Raw genomic sequence first — 18,278 nt, 5'->3', positions numbered from 1 at the left:
ACACAGCATCAGACCTTCAAAATGCTGAGTCTCAGTAGGAAAAGAAAAGGAAAATCTGGTCCTTCCCTGTACAAAATTATGTTCTCTCTACACTTAAAAGGACAAAACAGAGGGGAGGGCTACAAAATGTCAGAATTACCCAGTGCAGCTGCTCAGTGCTACAATGCACAACTGGAGAGGGTGCTCTCACACAGACTGTGATGTGAATGGCTCCCCCTGGAGTTGAACAGTGCATAACTCATACAACCCTACCAGGCAGCCAAGAGTATAATGATTAAGAGTACAAGCTTCGGAGCCAAACAAACCTAGGGTCTAGTTCCAGATCTAATCTCAGGCTATTATACCTGAGGCAGGTTATTTAACCTCCCTGAGCCTCAATTTCCTTAAGAGGACACATATATTCCTAGGACCTACTTCAGTGCCTGGCACATAGTGGTTCTCAATAAATATGTGTTAAATGAATATAAAAATGAGCTAATACCTGCCTTATAAGGTGGTGGGGAGGACTAAATGAATTAACATAGACAAAGTTTTTGCAGAGTCTAAAAAATAAAACAGCATTAAACAAGTATCTACAAAAGATGACAGAGTGAAATTTTAAGATTCTTCAGGGTGGAAAGATGCAGGTTGGGAAGGAATTATTCTGTTTAAATTGATGAAAAAATAATCACAAGCTATTGAGAAAAGAAAAACAGACTAAATGGTTTAAAATATATAAAATCTGGAAATAGTATAAAATATATAAAATCTGGATAGGATAGAACTTTTGTACGGTGGAGACTTTTCCTTTCTTCCCTTTCTTCCTTTCTTTTTCTTTTTCTTTTATTTCTTGAAGCTTAAGAATACATTTAGAACAAAAAGTAGGAAATGCAGGGCGCCTGGGTGGCTCAGTTGGTTAAGCAACTGCCTTTGGCTCAGGTCATGATCCTGGAGTCCCTGGATCGAGTCCCTGGATCGAGTCCCGCATCGGGCTTCCTGCTTGGCAGGGAGTCTGCTTCGTCCTCTGACCCTATCCCCTCTCAGGTGTTCTCTCTCTCTCAGATAAATAAATAAAATCTTAAAAAAAAAAAAAAGTAGGAAATGCATATATTTTGTTATTTCCAACTGTAGCACAGGTAAGGACAAAAAGTATTGATAACATCAAAACATTCTAAGAACGACATTGTGCCATGGGAGCTGAAATGTTCGGGTTCATGTCTGGCATGGGGGGAGCGAGGTGTATGATGGTTCAGGGACAGGTGTTCCTTCCTCCCCCAGCGCTTCTTTCCTGGTAGAACTGTGGTTTTGGTGCAGTCATGACAATCCTTCACCCTTATTAAAGTCGCACAATGAAGCAGGTCGCCCTAGATTGAAAGCACAAACCCGGAGCAGGCCGGTCCCCTCCTTCCCCGATGGTTCTGCTGCCCACCTCCCGGCAGGAAGCTGTGGGGCAGTCATTCCCTCCCTAGAGATGGCTGAGAACAGAAACCAGCAAAAGTACATTCTGGGAGGGAAGGATCCCCGAGCCCCCAAGAGAGGTCACGCCAGTTAGCAGTTAGAAAAGGAGGCATTTCTCACACTTGCTAATGAGTTCGACGCTTGTGAAACATAAACAGGAAGTGGGAGCTCTCCAAAGCGACCTGAAGGAAATCCACTCCCAGTTTGGTCAAAGTGTGAATCCCAGTTCTCTAGGTTGTCAAGGACACTGCCAGTTAAGACTGACACCCCCAAACTCTGCCCGAGGCCAAGCTTCACCCAGTCCCCGCAGCGACCCCGTTTTTGTTCTTGTTTTCAATCCTTCCCACCGCCAGGCCACTCAGCAGCGGGGTAACTGACCCGAGGCGCGGTGGGAACGGCTTACAGTCATCTCTCAACTCCCCGAACTTGCAGGGCAGGGCAGCGCAGAGGTCAGTGAAATCCCCAGCCAGGCCTTATTTTAGTCATGAATTTCCACTGGCTCCCTCCTCTGACTGCATCAGCGCGGCTCACACCGCGGGCTTGGAGTTTCAGCTGTTTTCCCTGCTCCAGGCTGAGTTAGAAGGTCACAGAGCCCGGACTTTGCCGGGGGAGGTAGGTACCCCCGCCCTCCCCTCCCCCTCCCCAGGCGCGCTTTGCGGAGATCTGGGGCTGCTTGTGGGAGGCCTTTCTGCCCCAAGCTCAGGGCAGTGGGTTAGCTTCTTCCTCCTTCTCTTCCCACGCATCTTGGTCCGAATTAAATAAATTTTGAAACAAAACAAAACAAACTTATCTTTTTTCTGGCAGCCAGTGGCACCTATATGATTTTCCCAGGGCTGCCTTCCCCTCATTGCCCAATTTGTCCTCTTTCCAGAGGTTCCTGTAAATTCAAGGGCAGAATCTGTCTGATTCCCCACAGTATCTCTAGCAACGGTCACAACGCCCGGCACACAGGAGGGGCCTCAACAAATGTGTATCGACTGAATGAGTGCTAAGATTTCAATGTGATGGACAGATAGTTTTTTCTAGTCTCTCTTCCCTCCCGCTCCGGGTGCAGACCGCCAACAGCGCCGCCCAAGTTCCTGGCAGGCAGGGAGATGGCCCACCCGGCGGGCACACCGCGTCCCCGGGGTCTGGGTCCCACGGGCGGCGCAGAGGGACTCGCATGCGGCGGCCCTGTGGCCCGAGCTCTGGCCACGTGAAGCGTCACGCCCCGTGCTGCTGCAGGGCAGGCGTCGCCGCCGCAGTTGTGTAACGTTGCAGCCGGAGGGGAGGCGACCCGGGAGCCTCTGCTCCGGAGGGGGCAGGGGAGGGAGGGAACGCAGGGCATCGCGCCCGGTATCTTTCTGTGCCGGACTAGCCGAAGTGGGGTGGAGGTGGGCACTGGGACACCCAGGGGGGTGCGCAAGAGGGTGCCCGCCGGCCCGCAGGCTGTACCCAGGAGCGGAGCTCCCGGGGAGCGAGGGGGCCGTGGCGCACACGCTCGGCGGTCAGGTGCGCGCAGCGTGCTCGGCGGCGGCCTCGGCTGCCCCTGCGCTTGGCTGCCAGCCCGCTTCCCATGGGGTGACATCCGCCCCGCCCCTCGGCCCCTCCCCACGGCGGGCAATTCCTGGACACCCGGCTGAGGGGTGGGGGCGGGGAAGCCGGGACGGAAAGAAACACCAGCCTCTGGGGAGGGCAGGGGGACCGGGCGACTCCCTCCGCTGCGCGCCGGTTCCTCGGAGCCGGCCGGGAGGGGGAGGAGGAAGAGGGCTGGGCTGGAGCGAGCGAGGGGATATTCCTCTCCCGGCTTGAGTCAGACGCGGGCGGATCCGTCCTCCCCCGTTCCCTCCCAGGAGACGGGAACTTACTTCATTTCCCTGGGGCAGGTTCGCCCACGTTACCACCCCCCCCCCACCACCCGGGCCCAGCGGCTCCCCGGCCCCTTCCAGCTTCCGCGCCCCCCACCCGGTTGGGCAGGACCCAGGCCGTGCTGCCACCCCCTCTTCGGGGAAAGGCAGCCGCAGCCGCAGACACCTGGGGGCTGAGGCTGGGGGTGGGGGCTCCCTCGCAGCCGCGGGAGCGTTGTCCAACACGTGAGACTCATGTGATGAAGCCGGGGGAGGGCGGGCAGGTCGCTCCTTCCCTCCCTGGCAGCGGCCAGACGTGCCTGGAGTCACAGGGTAGAACACGTAGCTCCAACCCACCCACTCGCTCCCATTTAACCCAGCCCGCAGCCTCTCCATTACTCCTCAGCTCGCACCCCCCACCCCCCGCCACCCTAGCCGGCCCCCCCCTCTCCGAGCTCCCTCCCGCCTCCCCGCCCGCCCCACTTCTCATTCACTTGGCTCGCACCGCGCAGACGGCGCAGGGAGCACACGCCGCCAGTCTGTGCGCAGAGCCGGAGCCAGAGGCCGCGGGGACACCATGCACGCCCCCAACTGAAGCAGCACCTCAAAGCCGCAGCGCCCGGCAGCCCAAGCGGATTTCAGGGAGCTCAGACTCAGAGGAACCCTTGCTGAGAGAGACACCCCCTGCCCCCCGGAAGCCCCTTGCAGGACAGTCCTCACCCCGACGTTCCGCTACTGCAGACAGGAGTGCACAGTGGCCCCGGCTCGCCGCGCCATGGAGCGGATCCCCAGCGCGCAACCGCCCCCCGCCTGCCTGCCCAAAGCTCCAGGACTAGAACCCGGAGACCTACCTGGGTAAGTTGGCACTCCCCGGCCCCTTCAAGCCTCGGCTCCTGCCCTGCGTTCTGCGCGGCTCTCGACTCGGAGCAGCTCTGGCCGCATCCGGGGGGCTTTTACTAGGGCTCCTGCAGCCTATGCGCACGCAAAGTCATGACCCTACCTGGCCCCTCTCCCTGCAGGATGGATTTTGCCCACATGTACCAAGTGTACAAATCGAGGCGGGGAATAAAGCGGAGCGAGGATAGCAAGGTAAGAACACCGCGCCCCTCGGGACCCCAGACCCTGGCGCGCGCTGTTTCCAAGAAAAGTTTTCTCACTTTGAGCTTGGCCGGGCTATGCAAGGTGTGGGCTCGGTGCTTCTATGAAATGGCTTGCACTAGAAGGGGCAGAAAGTGGTTCAGGGTGTGACTCCGCGGCCCCAACTCTTACCGCGCCGCGGGGTGGGGGAGGAGAGGGGCTTCTTACCCGCTTCCTCTGGTGCCCACCGCCTCCCCGTGTGCCTTGCAGGAGACCTACAAACTGCCGCACCGGCTCATCGAGAAAAAGAGACGTGACCGGATTAACGAGTGCATCGCCCAGCTGAAGGATCTCCTACCCGAACATCTCAAACTTACAGTAAGTGAGAATCTGGCCCCTCTCCAAGCCAGCTCTTCTGCCCAGAGAGCGGGCGGGGGTCATTCGCCGCCTGCAGGCCCCACGGGGAACTGCAGACCAGATGCGCGGCTCAAGAGCTTGCTTGCGGGTGGCAGTTTTGGGGTACCCTTACCCAGCCCGGGGATTTTTCTGGCAGCCTCATGCAAATGAGGTGAGAACCGCTTGGACTTCTCCAAGTTGGCTCCAACACCAACTAGACTTCGTTTTCAAGAGTTTAAGCCTTTCCTTTCTGGTGATTTTCAGGGTTCTTTAGTTTTGCTGACTTGGGTAAACCAAGGAACACGCAGATTTTATTTACTCCCTTTCTGTCGTCCTCCCCCTTTTTAAAAATAAAGAGGACTTGTTTGGGTGCGTGATTTTTATGTCCTGTCCTTTCTTGGCGGTAGCCAACAGCTTACTGGCTTTGGCAGCCTTTGGTTGGGAAAGGAAAAAAAAATAGTATTTGAGGAGGAAGTAAAAAGCCTGGATGAGCTGAAAGTTATGAAAGGGTGTCAGGAAAGAAGCTAGGGGAAGCCTCTTGGCTGCCAGACACAGTAGAAGTCCCTCCTCAGGTTGACACCACTGCAGAGAAATGTTATCTCTGGATTCCCCTGAGTTAAGGTCAGCTGCGGCTGCTGGAGAAATTTATCTGTCAGAGCTTTCTCGATGTAGCTGCCTCTTCCCAAATGCCTCCAAAGATAAGTGACGCTCATTTTTTATTCTTTAATCAGAAGTGTGTGCATGTATGTATACATGCACACACTTTTTAAAAACATCATCTCCAAACTTAAAACTAAATGTAGTCAACCAGGAAAGGCTATTTCATATTTTTCTTTCCTTTAGAGATATTTCCCATTGCTAATAAGTGTCCCAGAGGTGGGACTTCTCTGAGCTCACTGTTGACTAAGGCTCTTTTTATTCCAGACTTTGGGTCACTTGGAAAAAGCAGTGGTTCTGGAACTTACTTTGAAGCATGTGAAAGCACTAACAAACCTAATTGACCAGCAGCAGCAGAAAATCATTGCCCTGCAGAGCGGTTTACAAGCTGGTGAGTGCCCGAGTCTGGTTATCATCACCTAAGAGTTGTAGCACAAATAGCCTGTGGGCTCAACATCTGGTATAAGGAACATTCCTACAACAAATTGCTTATGCACATTCGTTGGGGGAGATGTCATTTTATCTTTCCTAAAAGGTCAGACTTTTCATTCGGAATGCTGCTGTATGCCACCTGGCATGAATACGTATTAGTCAAGTGGTAAAATATTTCCGTGGCATTTTGGTTTAAGGGTTTCTGGGTTCTGGGACATTTTCCCCCTCCTGTTTAAAATGCCAAGGCACCTATAATTTGTATCGTGGGTGTTTTACAGTTGGTCTTCTTAGTCCGCTTTCATTGGAGAATAAATCATGGGTATGCCCCAGTGTTTTCCTGTTTCTCTACTTCCTTATCACTCTGTGTGTGGTATGACCCTGGAAGGATGACAGCAGGAGCTTTTCCTGCATTTCATGTGGTTCCCTGAATAGCCACTAGGTATCTTGGTGAGTTGCACAATCTAATGAAACCACTGAAGTTTCATCATTAGTTTCTACCAACTTCCAGAGAATCACAGTCAGCTTATAACCTTCTAGTTTCACCCCTTCCAAATAATACTGTACAGACCGGGAAGAAATTCTTCTACCCACTCCCTCATTCCATTCTTCTTGCCCTTCTTTCCAAGACTAGTATGATGAGAATCACAAAAACCTAGCAGGTGCTTCTGCCAGTTTCTTCATTGAAAATAGGAAGATGATCGTACCTGATTTTTCGGGGCTTGTGGATAGAATACATGGAAAAGGCTTAGAAATAGCTTTGAAATTTAAAGATTGCAGCACAACTGCAACTTTTTTAATCGAAAATAAGCTTACTTGGGTGACATCGTTTCCTCATTCTTTATCTCATTCTATGACTGGTCTCTGTCCGATCTTGCTCTGGTAAGACTGATGTTCTATAAATTGACTCTAGTTATAAACATACGAGGATGTTCACTGCTGTGTCATGTATAATGAAAACTCAGGAACAAGCTATCGATTCAACAAGAGGAAAAATAGTCCCATCGCTATTAATTATGTTCTGTTTCTGTGATGGGATATTATGCAACCCTTACAACTCATATTTTACCTCTGAGTGGTAGGATAATGGATTATTTTTGTTCTATTATTTGTACTTTTCAGTATAACCCAAATTTTTTCTGATCATATTACTTTTGGAGTTAGGAACACGAATCAGTGAGTGCTAATAACAGAGAGAGGAAAGCTTCCAGTCTTTGAGGTGTAGGTACCCAGGTGAACCACAGGGCCTTCTGAAACGTCTTCCTTTGGATCTGTGTCGATCCAGGTGAGCTGTCGGGGAGAAATGTTGAAGCAGGTCAAGAGATGTTCTGCTCAGGTTTCCAGACGTGTGCCCGGGAGGTGCTTCAGTACCTGGCCAAGCATGAGAACACTCGGGACCTGAAGTCTTCGCAGCTAGTCACCCACCTTCACCGTGTGGTCTCAGAGCTGCTACAGGGGGGTACCTCCAGGAAACCGTCAGACCCAGCTCCCAGAGCCATGGACTTCAAGGAGAAACCCAGCTCCCTGGCCAAAGGCTCTGAAGGCCCTGGGAAAAACTGTGTGCCGGTCATCCAGCGGACTTTCGCGCACTCGAGTGGGGAGCAGAGTGGCAGTGACACGGACACAGACAGTGGCTATGGAGGAGAATCCGAGAAGGGTGACTTGCGTGGTGAGCAGCAGTATTTCAAAAGCGATCATGGACGCAGGTTCACCATGGGAGAAAGGATCGGTGTTATTAAGCAAGAATCGGAAGAACCCCCAACAAAAAAGAGCAGAATGCAGCTCTCCGATGATGAAGGCCACTTCACTGGCAGTGACCTGATCAGCTCCCCATTCCTGGGCCCACACCCACACCAACCTCCCTTCTGTCTGCCTTTCTATCTGATCCCGCCGTCAGCAACTGCCTACTTGCCCATGCTGGAGAAGTGCTGGTATCCCACCTCCGTCCCCGTGTTATACCCGGGCCTCAACGCCTCCGCAGCAGCCCTCACCAGCTTCATGAACCCAGACAAGATCTCAGCCCCCTTGCTCATGCCCCAGAGACTCCCTTCTCCCTTGCCAGCACATCCGGCCATCGACTCTTCTGCCCTGCTCCAAGCTTTGAAGCAGATCCCCCCTTTAAACTTAGAAACCAAAGACTAGGGGACCCTGCTGCTCTGCTTTCCTTCCTCCCTACTCCCCCCCCCAAAAAAAAGAAAGTGTGACTGCAGCAAGATTGCTCTAGTGTGTATGCTGAGATAACCTGAGGCACGGAGAGAAGATTTGGGGTGCGTGTGTGTGCGCGCACACGCATTATGGTGTGTTGGTATAGGACATGAAAGCTCCTTCTGGCGTAGGGAAGATATGAAGGATTGCCTGACGTCAGGAGATTTAGGGGGGATTGTAGCAGATCTCTGGGCTTTCCCCCACCCAGAGAATAGCCCCCTCAGATACAGACAAATCAGCTGGATTTTCAAAAGCTTCAAAGTCTTAGTCTGTGAGTCAGTCTTCATTTTGGGAGCCGGGTCTGTGGCTTTGAGAAAAAGGTACTTTTTTCAAAAGAGGGCTTTCCAGAGCGCTGTTCCCAGCCAGCTCTTATGACCCCACCCTTCTCCCTTTTATTGTTGCCGTGACTCACCGCACGGGGAGAGGGCAGCCACACTGAGCTTTCTGCTAAGTGGTGAGGTAGCAGACACTGGCATAGCATGGTAGTGGTTTGGGGAGATTGCTACAGGTCTGCTCCCCACCCCCTGCCTCTGATGAATAAAGAGAATGTAGTTCCTACTCAGGCTTTTGTAGTGATTAACTTAATAAGGAACTGAAAAGGGCCCCCTGGTAAAGCTGAGCTGCCAGGAATGAGGGAGACATCCCTGGGCCCAATGGCACCTGTTTCTAAGTCTCACCTAGAAAACAATCTTGCTGTCCCGGGAACCAAAGCAGGGTCTGAGAGATGCAGGTGCCTAAGTTCCACTCACCCCCAAAATGCGTAAAGCCAAGTAACAAACTGCTACCTTCAACAAGCAGAGCTAGACTCGGTTTTCAGTTCTATCCTAAAACTCCTTTTAACCAAGCTTAGCTTACAGGCCTAACCAGCTCTTGGCACAGCAAGATCCTTTCTGCAGGCTAATGCCCCTCGCCCGACGGCATAGGGAGTGTCCTTATTGCTAAAAAGGATTCTGTCTCCTTCAAAGAAGTTTTATTTTTGGTCCAGAGTACTTGTTTTCTGACTTGTCCAGCTAGCCCTGCACCAGCTTTTCAAAATGCACTATGCTTGATCGCCGATGGTGTTTTAACTTTTTCTTTTCCTGTTTTTATTTTGGTATAAAGTCATTGCCTTTATTTGTAAAACTGTTATAAATATATATTATATAAGTATATTAAACAGGAAATGTTTCAGATGTTTATTTGTATAATTACTTGATCTACAAAGTGAGAAAAATGAATGTATTCCTGTTTTTGAAGAGAAGAAGAATTTTTTTCTCTAGGGAGAGGTACAGTGTTTATATTTTGGAGCCTTCCTGAAGGTGTGAAATTGTAAATATTTTTATCTATGAGTCAATGTTAAGTAGTTGTTTTAAAATACTTAATAAAATAATCCTTTTCCTGTGGAAGAGAAAGGTGGTCTTCTGCATTTTTTTTTTTTTTAAGATTTTATTTATTTGACAGAGAGATAGCGAGAGCAGGAACACAAGCAGGGGGAGTGGGAGAGGGAGAAGCGGGCTTCCCGCCGAGCAGGGAGCCTGATGTGGGACTCGATCCCAGATCCCTGGGATCATGACCTGAGCTGAAGGCAGACGCTTAACGACTGAGCCACCCAGGTGCCCGGTCTTTTGCATTTTTTAAAAATACCCCAGTTGTGTGAAAACAGCTATCTCCTGCTCTCCCCTTCTTGGCTGGAGACAACAACTAGTTAATCTTGGCGACATTTCATTCAGCTTTTTATGTGCCTTGTATTCAGTCAGACAGAATAAATGAATAAACTTGGTCAATTTTGTAGGTAAATATTTGTTTGTTTGTTTTTTTAACACTTGCTAAAGGTTCATGGTCACCCTGTGCCTCCTTCCAGAGTTAGGCAAAAAGTACATTGTCCCTGCCACCCCCCACCCCGCCCTGGCCTGCTTTTGTCATGGTCCTTAGAACTTGACAGAAAATCAAATTATGGAATTGTTAGGCCGTAGGGTCTGGGGAGCTTGCTGGAACGGTAGGCACATGGAGAAAAGATTTAATGGATTATTATGCAATAATCGGTGCTGGGGATAGCACCTCTGCCAAGCCAGTCTAACTTTTTTGAGTCTAGCAAAGTCTAATGGATTTGCCATATCCTGTCTTATTGCTGCTGAGGGCAACATTCCATAATTATTTTCTACATCCTTCCTGGATTTCCTCTCACTGGGTGTGTTTGTGTGTGAATGAATATTGGTGTTCCTTAGTCAAGTGCTCTTACGAAAAAAAAAAAATTCCATGTGAAAAGAAGTGGGAAATGACCTGACCCGGTCGAAGATTTTTGCCTCTCTCCTTCTCCCTGTCAGGGATGTCCTGATGGCCAGTGCCTGGCTTGCCATGCTTCCGATCTCCAAGTATCTTGAGCCTTCCAGAACCCTTTGGTCATCTGAAGCCTAAGCAGGGAACCTGCCCCCAGGGAGTTCTCAGCCAGGCAAAGGCGCCCCCTGCCCATCATGAGTTTGCTTCCAACGTCGCCTTCCCTGTCCCCTGATGAGCCAGCAGGTGAGAGTGAGCATTGCCTGGCTGTGTGAGATGCAGGACGCATGCTCTCAAAGACACAGTGATCCGCCGGGGCAGCATGGAATCATGGACGGGAGCCCTGCACCAGGAGTCTGGAGATGAACCGATGGCCTGTCATCTCCCTTCCACACCTGGTCTTGACTAGGTAAAATAAAGATTCTGAGCCCTGTCACAAGTCCTGTCGCAGGCAGATGGCAAATTCTGGAAGTCCCTCCTTCTCCCAGCTCTTTAGGGCCTCCAGGTCTCCTGCCTGCTAAGTCCCTTGAAATGCCTCCATGAATGGCTAGGCTTTTCTGGCTAGGCTTTTTTGGTAAAAAACTAAACAAGTCAGTTGCTCCCGGGGATGGAGCATGGGGTTGAAATCAGGGCCAAACGCCCTTTGCATGCCCCTCTCTCTTTCCTGGGCCATAACTCAAGGAGTCGCCGTGGAGACTGAAGGAAGTGGTTGGAGCAACCTGAACTAAAAAAAACACGTGAGCGTTCAGACACCTAACAGTCGACCCAGAGTCGCCCTCCTGGGGTCTGCGGGGTCACACACCCCTCAAGGGAGCCGCTGCCCCGCTGCCCCCTTTGCCCTTGCCTTTCCTTCTAGCCCACTTGCAGCAGGTTCCAAGTGGCTCCCAGGGAGATGCGAGGAGGGGCTTGCACCCCAGCCCTTCGCCCATTCGGGACAAAGAGGACCTCTGTTTAAAAGGGGTGTGTGTGAGTGTGAGGGGGTGAAGTGTTGGCTTTGAGGTAGGGGAGCCGAGGCTGCGGATCCGGCCGCCTTCAGACAGGGCGTGACCCTCCGGGCCTGCCGGGATGGTCTCACCCAGCGCTGACCTGCCTCGCCTGTTGACACAACGTCACGTTTCCGACTGCAGCCCTTTCATGTGCGGCCCGCGGCTAAATGCGGCTGCCGGTTCCTGGAAGCAGACGTGCCTGGCACCGCGTCAGCAGAAACCTGATCCCCGGGGAAGCTTGGCACGGCCACGGGATCGCTCGGCCCCCAGAATAGGGCCTGGCAGCGGGCGCCGGGCAGCCCCCGCCCCCCACCCCTCGCGCCCAGCAGGAAGGAATCCAAGCGCTCTCCCGCAGGGGTGGGGTAAGGAGCTGGATTTAGGCAGGGCATTGGGACAAGGGCCTAATTAACTACAAGCTAGAAGCTTCCCATGGGTCATCGCTCGTTAATGAAGCCTAACAGCCTAGAAGCACCATTATGGGTAGTAGTATAACTCGCGTTTTGGAGAGAAATAAAAGCGGGCTCAGAGAGGGGAGGTAATTTGCCCAAAGTCACACAGCTTCCGAGTTGCTAAACCATTAGTGGGATGGTGAACATGTCGCACTGTGGCTCTTAATCGGATCCAAGGTGAAGGCTTTCAGAGTTTGGTTGTTAATAATAATGATGATGATGATAATAATAATAATAATAATAATAGCAACAGAACTATCACTACTGTTAAAGGCAAACCCATTCGAGGCACTTACAATTTGCCAGGCACTCTTCAAAGTGCTCCCATACAATAATTTAATTCTTGCAGCAACTCCATGAGATAGATATACAATTATTAATCCCCTCATATGGTTTTAAAAAACATAGGCACAGAGAGGTTAAGTAACTTGCATAAGGTCACACAGCTCTAGTGGTGAAGTGAATTCAAACCTAGGCAGTTTGGCTCCAAAGTCTATGTGCTTAGCTACGAAATCACATTGCCCTTCTAGCTAAATGATAGTAAAAATAATAAAAGTAAAAGTGGTAATAATTATAGCTGTTACTACCATATTTTGAACACTTTCCCTGTGCCATGCACTGTATTAAGCACTTTGTGTGAATTATCTCTATTTCCTCTAGCAACTGTGATAGATAACAGATATTAATATGCCCATTTTACAGATGACACAACTGGAGCTCAAAGAGAGGAAATGCCTCATCTGAGGTGACACATCATTTAAAGACAGCGTCATGCCCTTTCTCTGGTATGGAACTGCTTCTAAACCGAGCTGCTGTTGGGCTTGGACATGCATGAGCTCATTTAATCCTCAAAATAGCCCTATGGAGTAGGTACTATGCTCCCCAGTGGGCAAATGAGATAACTGACACTCAGAGTGAAGTTATTTGCCCACCTCTTTGTTGCCTTACAAATGCCCCCACACACCATCCTGCAGCAAAAAATGGGCCCATTCTCTAATTAAAGAACTAACCCCACAGGCATTTGGGGTCACATGGGGAGGCCCTAGAGACTGTGCTGAGAACCAGAATCTGGGTTTGAGGAAATTCTATGTCATATTTTCTGGGGTGGGACTAGGGGTACTCACATCTCTCTTCAGGTTAGGAGAGGGACAGGTAGAGGGGCCTGAGGGAGGAGCTGCATGTGGACCACTCAGGTCAAAGCAACTCTGCTGGAGGGAGGGAGGGAGGGAGAGAGGGAGGCAGACACTGAGTTCCATGCTCTCTTGCTGGAAGGGAACCTGGCAGGCGCGGAGACCTGGCCACTGTAGCTGCTGTCTCTCTCAGCTTCCTTCAGCCCACCCGAACCCTGGTCCATGTCCCCAGCCCTTGGCTGAGGACGGGTAAGCGAGAAGCCATTTTGCTTGGGGGCATGGGCCAAGTATCTCAGGTGGGAGCTTGCCTTGCTGCCGGGTTTCTCCTCAGGCCTCTAGGGCCCATTGCAAGGCTCAAAGAGACAAAATGTGTTGAGTTCCCAAGCGCTCTCATATAACGACTCTGTGTTAACAGGATCAGCGTGTTCTTCTGAGACCCAGAATTCCCAGAGGTGCCACGTGGCATGGAGGGCGGGGAGGCTCTGGGCTTCTCACTGCCTCTTCAACTGGAGCAGCTTCCTTTTTCCTTTTTCCTCTGTCTTATGTCTTGTAATGATTTGTTTGAACAAGAGTTCTACTGCTAAAACATCCCACACACGTTTGGAAGGCACTAAACTGTAGCATACCCTTCCTCAGGCATGGCCTTCACATTCCCTGCCTCTTTCTCCAGGATCCTGAGGGAGGCTGAGGCCACTCAAAGCCACCTCCACCCCCTCAACCCAGCACACCCCCCCCCCCCCCCTGTTTATCCCAAGCCATCTGTTTGGCCCGACTACCACAGCGGAACATGAGCCGGGTGAAGCCTCTCCCACTGGCTATGGAAGCCACTGACATGCTTGTCTCGAGGCTGGGCCATCCAGTCTTATGATGTGGCTGGACTGGGGCCCAGAAGGTTTCTTCTGGTATAGATGGGACCCTCCCTTCCCGGAGGAATCTTAGTAAAGACACTGAGGTGGGACATCAGGGAATGAATCACCAGGCTGGTAGGTAGTGGGGTCAGCCTCAGACTGAGGCCAAAGTGATGGGGACAGTCAGCGTCTGTTCCTCCAAAGACAGCCCTGCTCTCTGTGTCTCCCACCCACCTTTGAGAAGGAGAAAGGGAAGAAACATGCTTATTTATTTGTTTGAAGGGCAAATGCTTTTTTTGAAGTCGCGTTATGAATGGCACATGGAGATTGGGATTATGCAAGGGTCTCTGGGGAATTCAAGTAGGGGGGTGGGAGGAGGAGGGAAAAGTACTCTCCAGAAAATAAAAAAAAAAGTGTTTCTTAAAGTTTTAAATACAATATCTAATATTTTTGTATCTTCTTCTTACTATGGAGAATTTAAAACATATATAAAAGTAGACAGAAACAACAAAAAGAAAAATGACCCAATTTAAAAATAGGCAGAGGACTCGAATAGACATTCCTCTAAAGAAGATAGACAAATGGCCAAGAAGCACATGAAAAGATGCTCAACATCATTAGTCATCAGGGAAATGCAAATCAAAACCACAGTGAGATATCACTTCACACCCACTAGGATGGCTGTAATGAAGAAAAAACAAAACGGAAAATAACAAGTGTTGTCGAGGATGTGGAGAAATTGGAATCTTCATACATTGCCAGTGGGAATGTAGAATGGTCCAGCTGCTTGGGAACACTTAAGTGGCTCCTCAAAAAGTTAAAAATAGAGTTACCATAGAACCCTACCACACCTAGGTATATACCCCAAAGAGTTGAAAGCAAGTACTCCAGCAAGTACACAGGCATGCATATTCACAATAGCCAAAAGATGGAAACAGCTCAAGTGTTCATCAGTGGATGAATGGATACACAAAATGTGCTGTGTGTATATATACACAGACACATATATATATTAGACTAAAAAGGAATGTAGTGCTGATATATTTTACAGTATGGATGAACCTTGAAAACATTACACTCAGTAAAAGAAGCCGGACACAAAAAGTTGCACAGTGGATGATTCCATTTATATGAAATCTTGAGAATAACACACTGACCGAACACAGATTTGTGGTCTCCAGGGGTTGCAGGGAGGAAGAAATGGGGGGAAAGTACTGAATGGGTACAGTGGTTTCAGTTTGAAGTGATGGAACTATTTTAGAACCAGATAGAGGTGGTAGTTGCATAAGTTTATGAATGTCCTCAGTGGCTCCGAATTGTTCACTTTAAAATGGTTAATTTTGGGATGCCTGGGGGGCTCAGTTGGTCAAGAGGCTGCCTTTGGGCTCAGGTCATGATCCCAGAGTCCTGGGATCAAACCCCACATCAGGCTCCCTGCTCAGCGAGAAGCCTGCTTCTCCCTCTCCCTCTGCTGTTGCCCCACTTGTGCTCTCTGGCTCTCTCTCTGTCAAATAAATAAATAAAATCTTAAAAAAATAATAAAATGGTTAATTTTGGGGCACCTGGGTGGCTTGGTCAGTTAAACGTCCCACTCTCCGTCTTGGCTCAGGTCTTCTTTCTTTTCTTTTTTTTTTTTTATTTGAAAGAGAGAGAGCACAGAGGTAGAGTGGGAGGGAGAAGCAGACGCCCTGCTGACCTGAGAGCCTGATGCGGGGGCTCAATCCCAGGACTCTGGGATCATGACCTTGGCCGAAGGCAGATGCTTAACTGACTGAGTCATCCGGATACCCTCACCTCAGGTCTTAATCTCAAGGTTGTGAGTTCAAGCTCCGTATTGCTTTAAAAAAAGAAAAAAAAAAAAGGTTAATTTTATGTGAATCTCACCGATATAAATTATTTTTTAAAAAATACCCAGCATAGCATAATAAATCCTCTTTGTACCAGTTGCTTGGGTTTGATAATCATCAACTCATGCTCAGTGTCATCTGTAATATATGTACTGATCTGCTTCCCCTGCTCATATATTATTTAGAAGCAAATCTGGACATCATATAATTTCATTTATAAATATTTTAATATATATCTCTAAAAGGTAAGCAATCTTTAAAAATTACAATAGCATTATCACACCCAAAACAATTTAACCATACTGGAAGCCAATTTTTGTTTATTTTTATTTTTTTATAAAATTCGATAAAAAAAAGTATTTCAAACTGTACAGTCACCAGAAGTTCACGGTTACCAAAAATGCATGCATTTCACTTGCCATCTCCTGGAAGGCGATTTTTAAAGACTAATTTTCTGAGAACAAGTACAGAATGGTTTCAAAATCTAAAAGCATGAGAAATGATCAGTGAAAAAAATTTTTCTCCTGTCCTGACTCATCCTCTTTCATCCAGTCCCTCTCCTCACCAAAGTCACCCGTGAGTAGGCTGCTAGGCACTGTTTTAACTTATTTTAGAGCTTATTTATATTTATGTGTGCAAATAGGAACGTTCGCTATCATTTGTAGTCTTTTCTCATACAAAAATAACATGCTATGCACACCATTTTGCACTTATTTTTCAATTACTATATCTTGGCAGCTATCCCCATGAATACATAGAAAGGCTTTTAATTCTTTTTCACAACTGTATAGTATATTATTGTATATACTATCATTTATTTGACCAGTTCCTTATGATGGACATTTGGGTTATTTCTGATCTTCGGCGATTATCAACAGGGCTGCAATGACTAATTTTATACATGCATCATTTTGCATGTGTACAACAATACTTTCAGGGTAAACTCCCAGAAATGGGATTGCTGGTCCGTAGTATGAGCATCTGTCATTATGATGGGTATTACCAAAGCTGTCTGCATGGGGCTGTGACAGTTCGTATTCCTTTAGCAACCCAGCAGAGTTGCCTGTCTAGGAAGTAGTTTGCAAGAGATGTTGGAAGCCTTGAAACGTGTACATCTTCAGACCAAGAGATTCTACTTCTAGGAGTTATTCTAAGGGAGTTGTGAATCAGGTTTTCAAAGATTTAGCTACAAGGATGAACATCTCTGTGTCATAATAAAAAAAAATAATAACAATCAGAAAAATGACCTACGGAAGACTGGTTGAGTAACTGAGTAATTTATGGTATGTGTAAATGCTGGAATACTACATAGTCATGAAAAAGTATGTGGGGAAAGTGTATTAGTTATTATTTATTTCTTGTTAAGGGGGGAAAAGTAGGTCACAAAACAGTATCTTCAGAATGATCCCATTTTTAAAATAAAGAATAGCATCTATACTTTTAAGTTTTCTCTTTCTCTTCCTCAATTTCCACTCCTGTAAAATGAGGACAATAATTATCAGCTCACTGAGTTGCTGTAAGGATTAATTTAGTTAAAATGTCTAAAATGCTTAGAATAGTATCTGGCCCAGAGGAAGTTCTGTGTCGGAGTTAGTGAAAATTAGTGAAAATCACCATTATTCTTATCATTATTAATTGTATTAGAATTGCATAAGAGAGGGGCGCCTGGGCGGCTCCGTCGCTGGGCATCTGCCTTTGGCTCAGGTCATGATTCCAGAGTCCTGGGATCGAGCCCTGCATCAGGCTCCCTGCTCCGCGGGAAGCCCGCTTCTCTCTCTCCCACTCCCCCTGCTTGTGTTCCCTCTCTCGCTGTGTCTCTCTCTGTCAAATAAATAAATAAAATCTTAAAAAAAAAAAAAAAGGAATTGCATAAGAGAAAGGTCTGGCAGACAATATAACAAAATTTTAACCATCTTAGCAGGACTTAGAGTGATTATTTGAGAATTTTCGCTTTTCTGTATTTTCTTTTTCTTTTTTTAAATAATGAACATGTGTCGTTTCTGTAATATATATCATGAAGTGCAAAAGAAAAAAAAAGGACAAGAATGGAATAATGGAATTCTTCTGAGGTAGTCTTGGAAATCCGCACTCAGCAGAGCCCCAGAATGATGTGGAAAGAAAAGGCAGGAGGTTTTTTTGGCTTGTCAGCTCAGCCTTGGGTAGGATCAGCTCCGCACAGTAGGAAGAAGGCAACTCCCTCAGACAGTCAATTGGAAGGAAGGGAGAGGCTCTCCCTGCCCACGTGCACAAGCTTTGAACGGGACTTTCACAATTAGAGCGATGACAAAAGGTACAAATGCACACAGTGGCCAGAGTCTTAAGATAGGGGTCCAACTCCTTCACTGCTGTGTCCCTAGCACCTCTCCTGAAAGAGAGCAAAAATTCAGCCCATGTTTCCTGCATGAACAAGTGAACCCAGGCTCTTCTGGGTGACTTTGGGAACATTCTTTCACCTTCCTGAAACTCAGTATCCTCCACCACTAAATGGGGATATTAGCGATCTTGTAGACACCGTTGTGAGGATGAAAAGAAAAATCTGTACGTAGATTAAATAGCACCTGGCTCAAATCGGGCACATGGCATGTACCCAAACATTTGTGGAATAAATGAATGGAAAGAACGAAGGGCACTGGTAGGAGCTTATTCACGTTAAAGTGTGAATGACTGATGACATTCTTTCCTGAGAGAAGCTTTGTAGGGGACAAAGGGAGAAGCTGGGAGACACCTAGCATATACCC

The 18,278-nt window shown here is 48.4% G+C and overlaps 1 protein-coding gene across 2 annotated transcripts; it reads left to right on the top strand.

The window, feature by feature from the left end:
- Positions 1–1,759: 1,759 nt before the first annotated feature.
- BHLHE40 (basic helix-loop-helix family member e40) lies at positions 1,760–9,418 on the top strand. Of its 2 annotated transcripts, XM_045861934.2 has the most exons (6): positions 1,760–2,049; positions 3,776–4,118; positions 4,283–4,352; positions 4,611–4,718; positions 5,661–5,784; positions 7,108–9,418. In XM_045861934.2, the coding sequence occupies exons 2-6, from the start codon at positions 4,039–4,041 to the stop codon at positions 7,962–7,964; spliced, it is 1,239 nt and encodes a 412-aa protein (XP_045717890.1). In that variant the 5' UTR covers positions 1,760–2,049; positions 3,776–4,038; the 3' UTR covers positions 7,965–9,418. The 2 variants fall into 2 exon arrangements, with proteins under 2 accessions (XP_045717890.1, XP_045717889.1); XM_045861933.3 differs by lacking the exon at positions 1,760–2,049 and having other exon boundaries at positions 2,844–4,118.
- Positions 9,419–18,278: the final 8,860 nt, after the last annotated feature.

Source organism: Mirounga angustirostris, unplaced genomic scaffold (genome assembly GCF_029215605.1).
Source record: "Mirounga angustirostris isolate CCGP_5_RB_7025 unplaced genomic scaffold, mMirAng1.0.hap1 SCAF_1, whole genome shotgun sequence".
In the NCBI taxonomy this organism is placed as follows: Eukaryota; Metazoa; Chordata; class Mammalia; order Carnivora; family Phocidae; genus Mirounga; species Mirounga angustirostris.
This window is presented reverse-complemented; position numbering and strand designations above follow the sequence as displayed.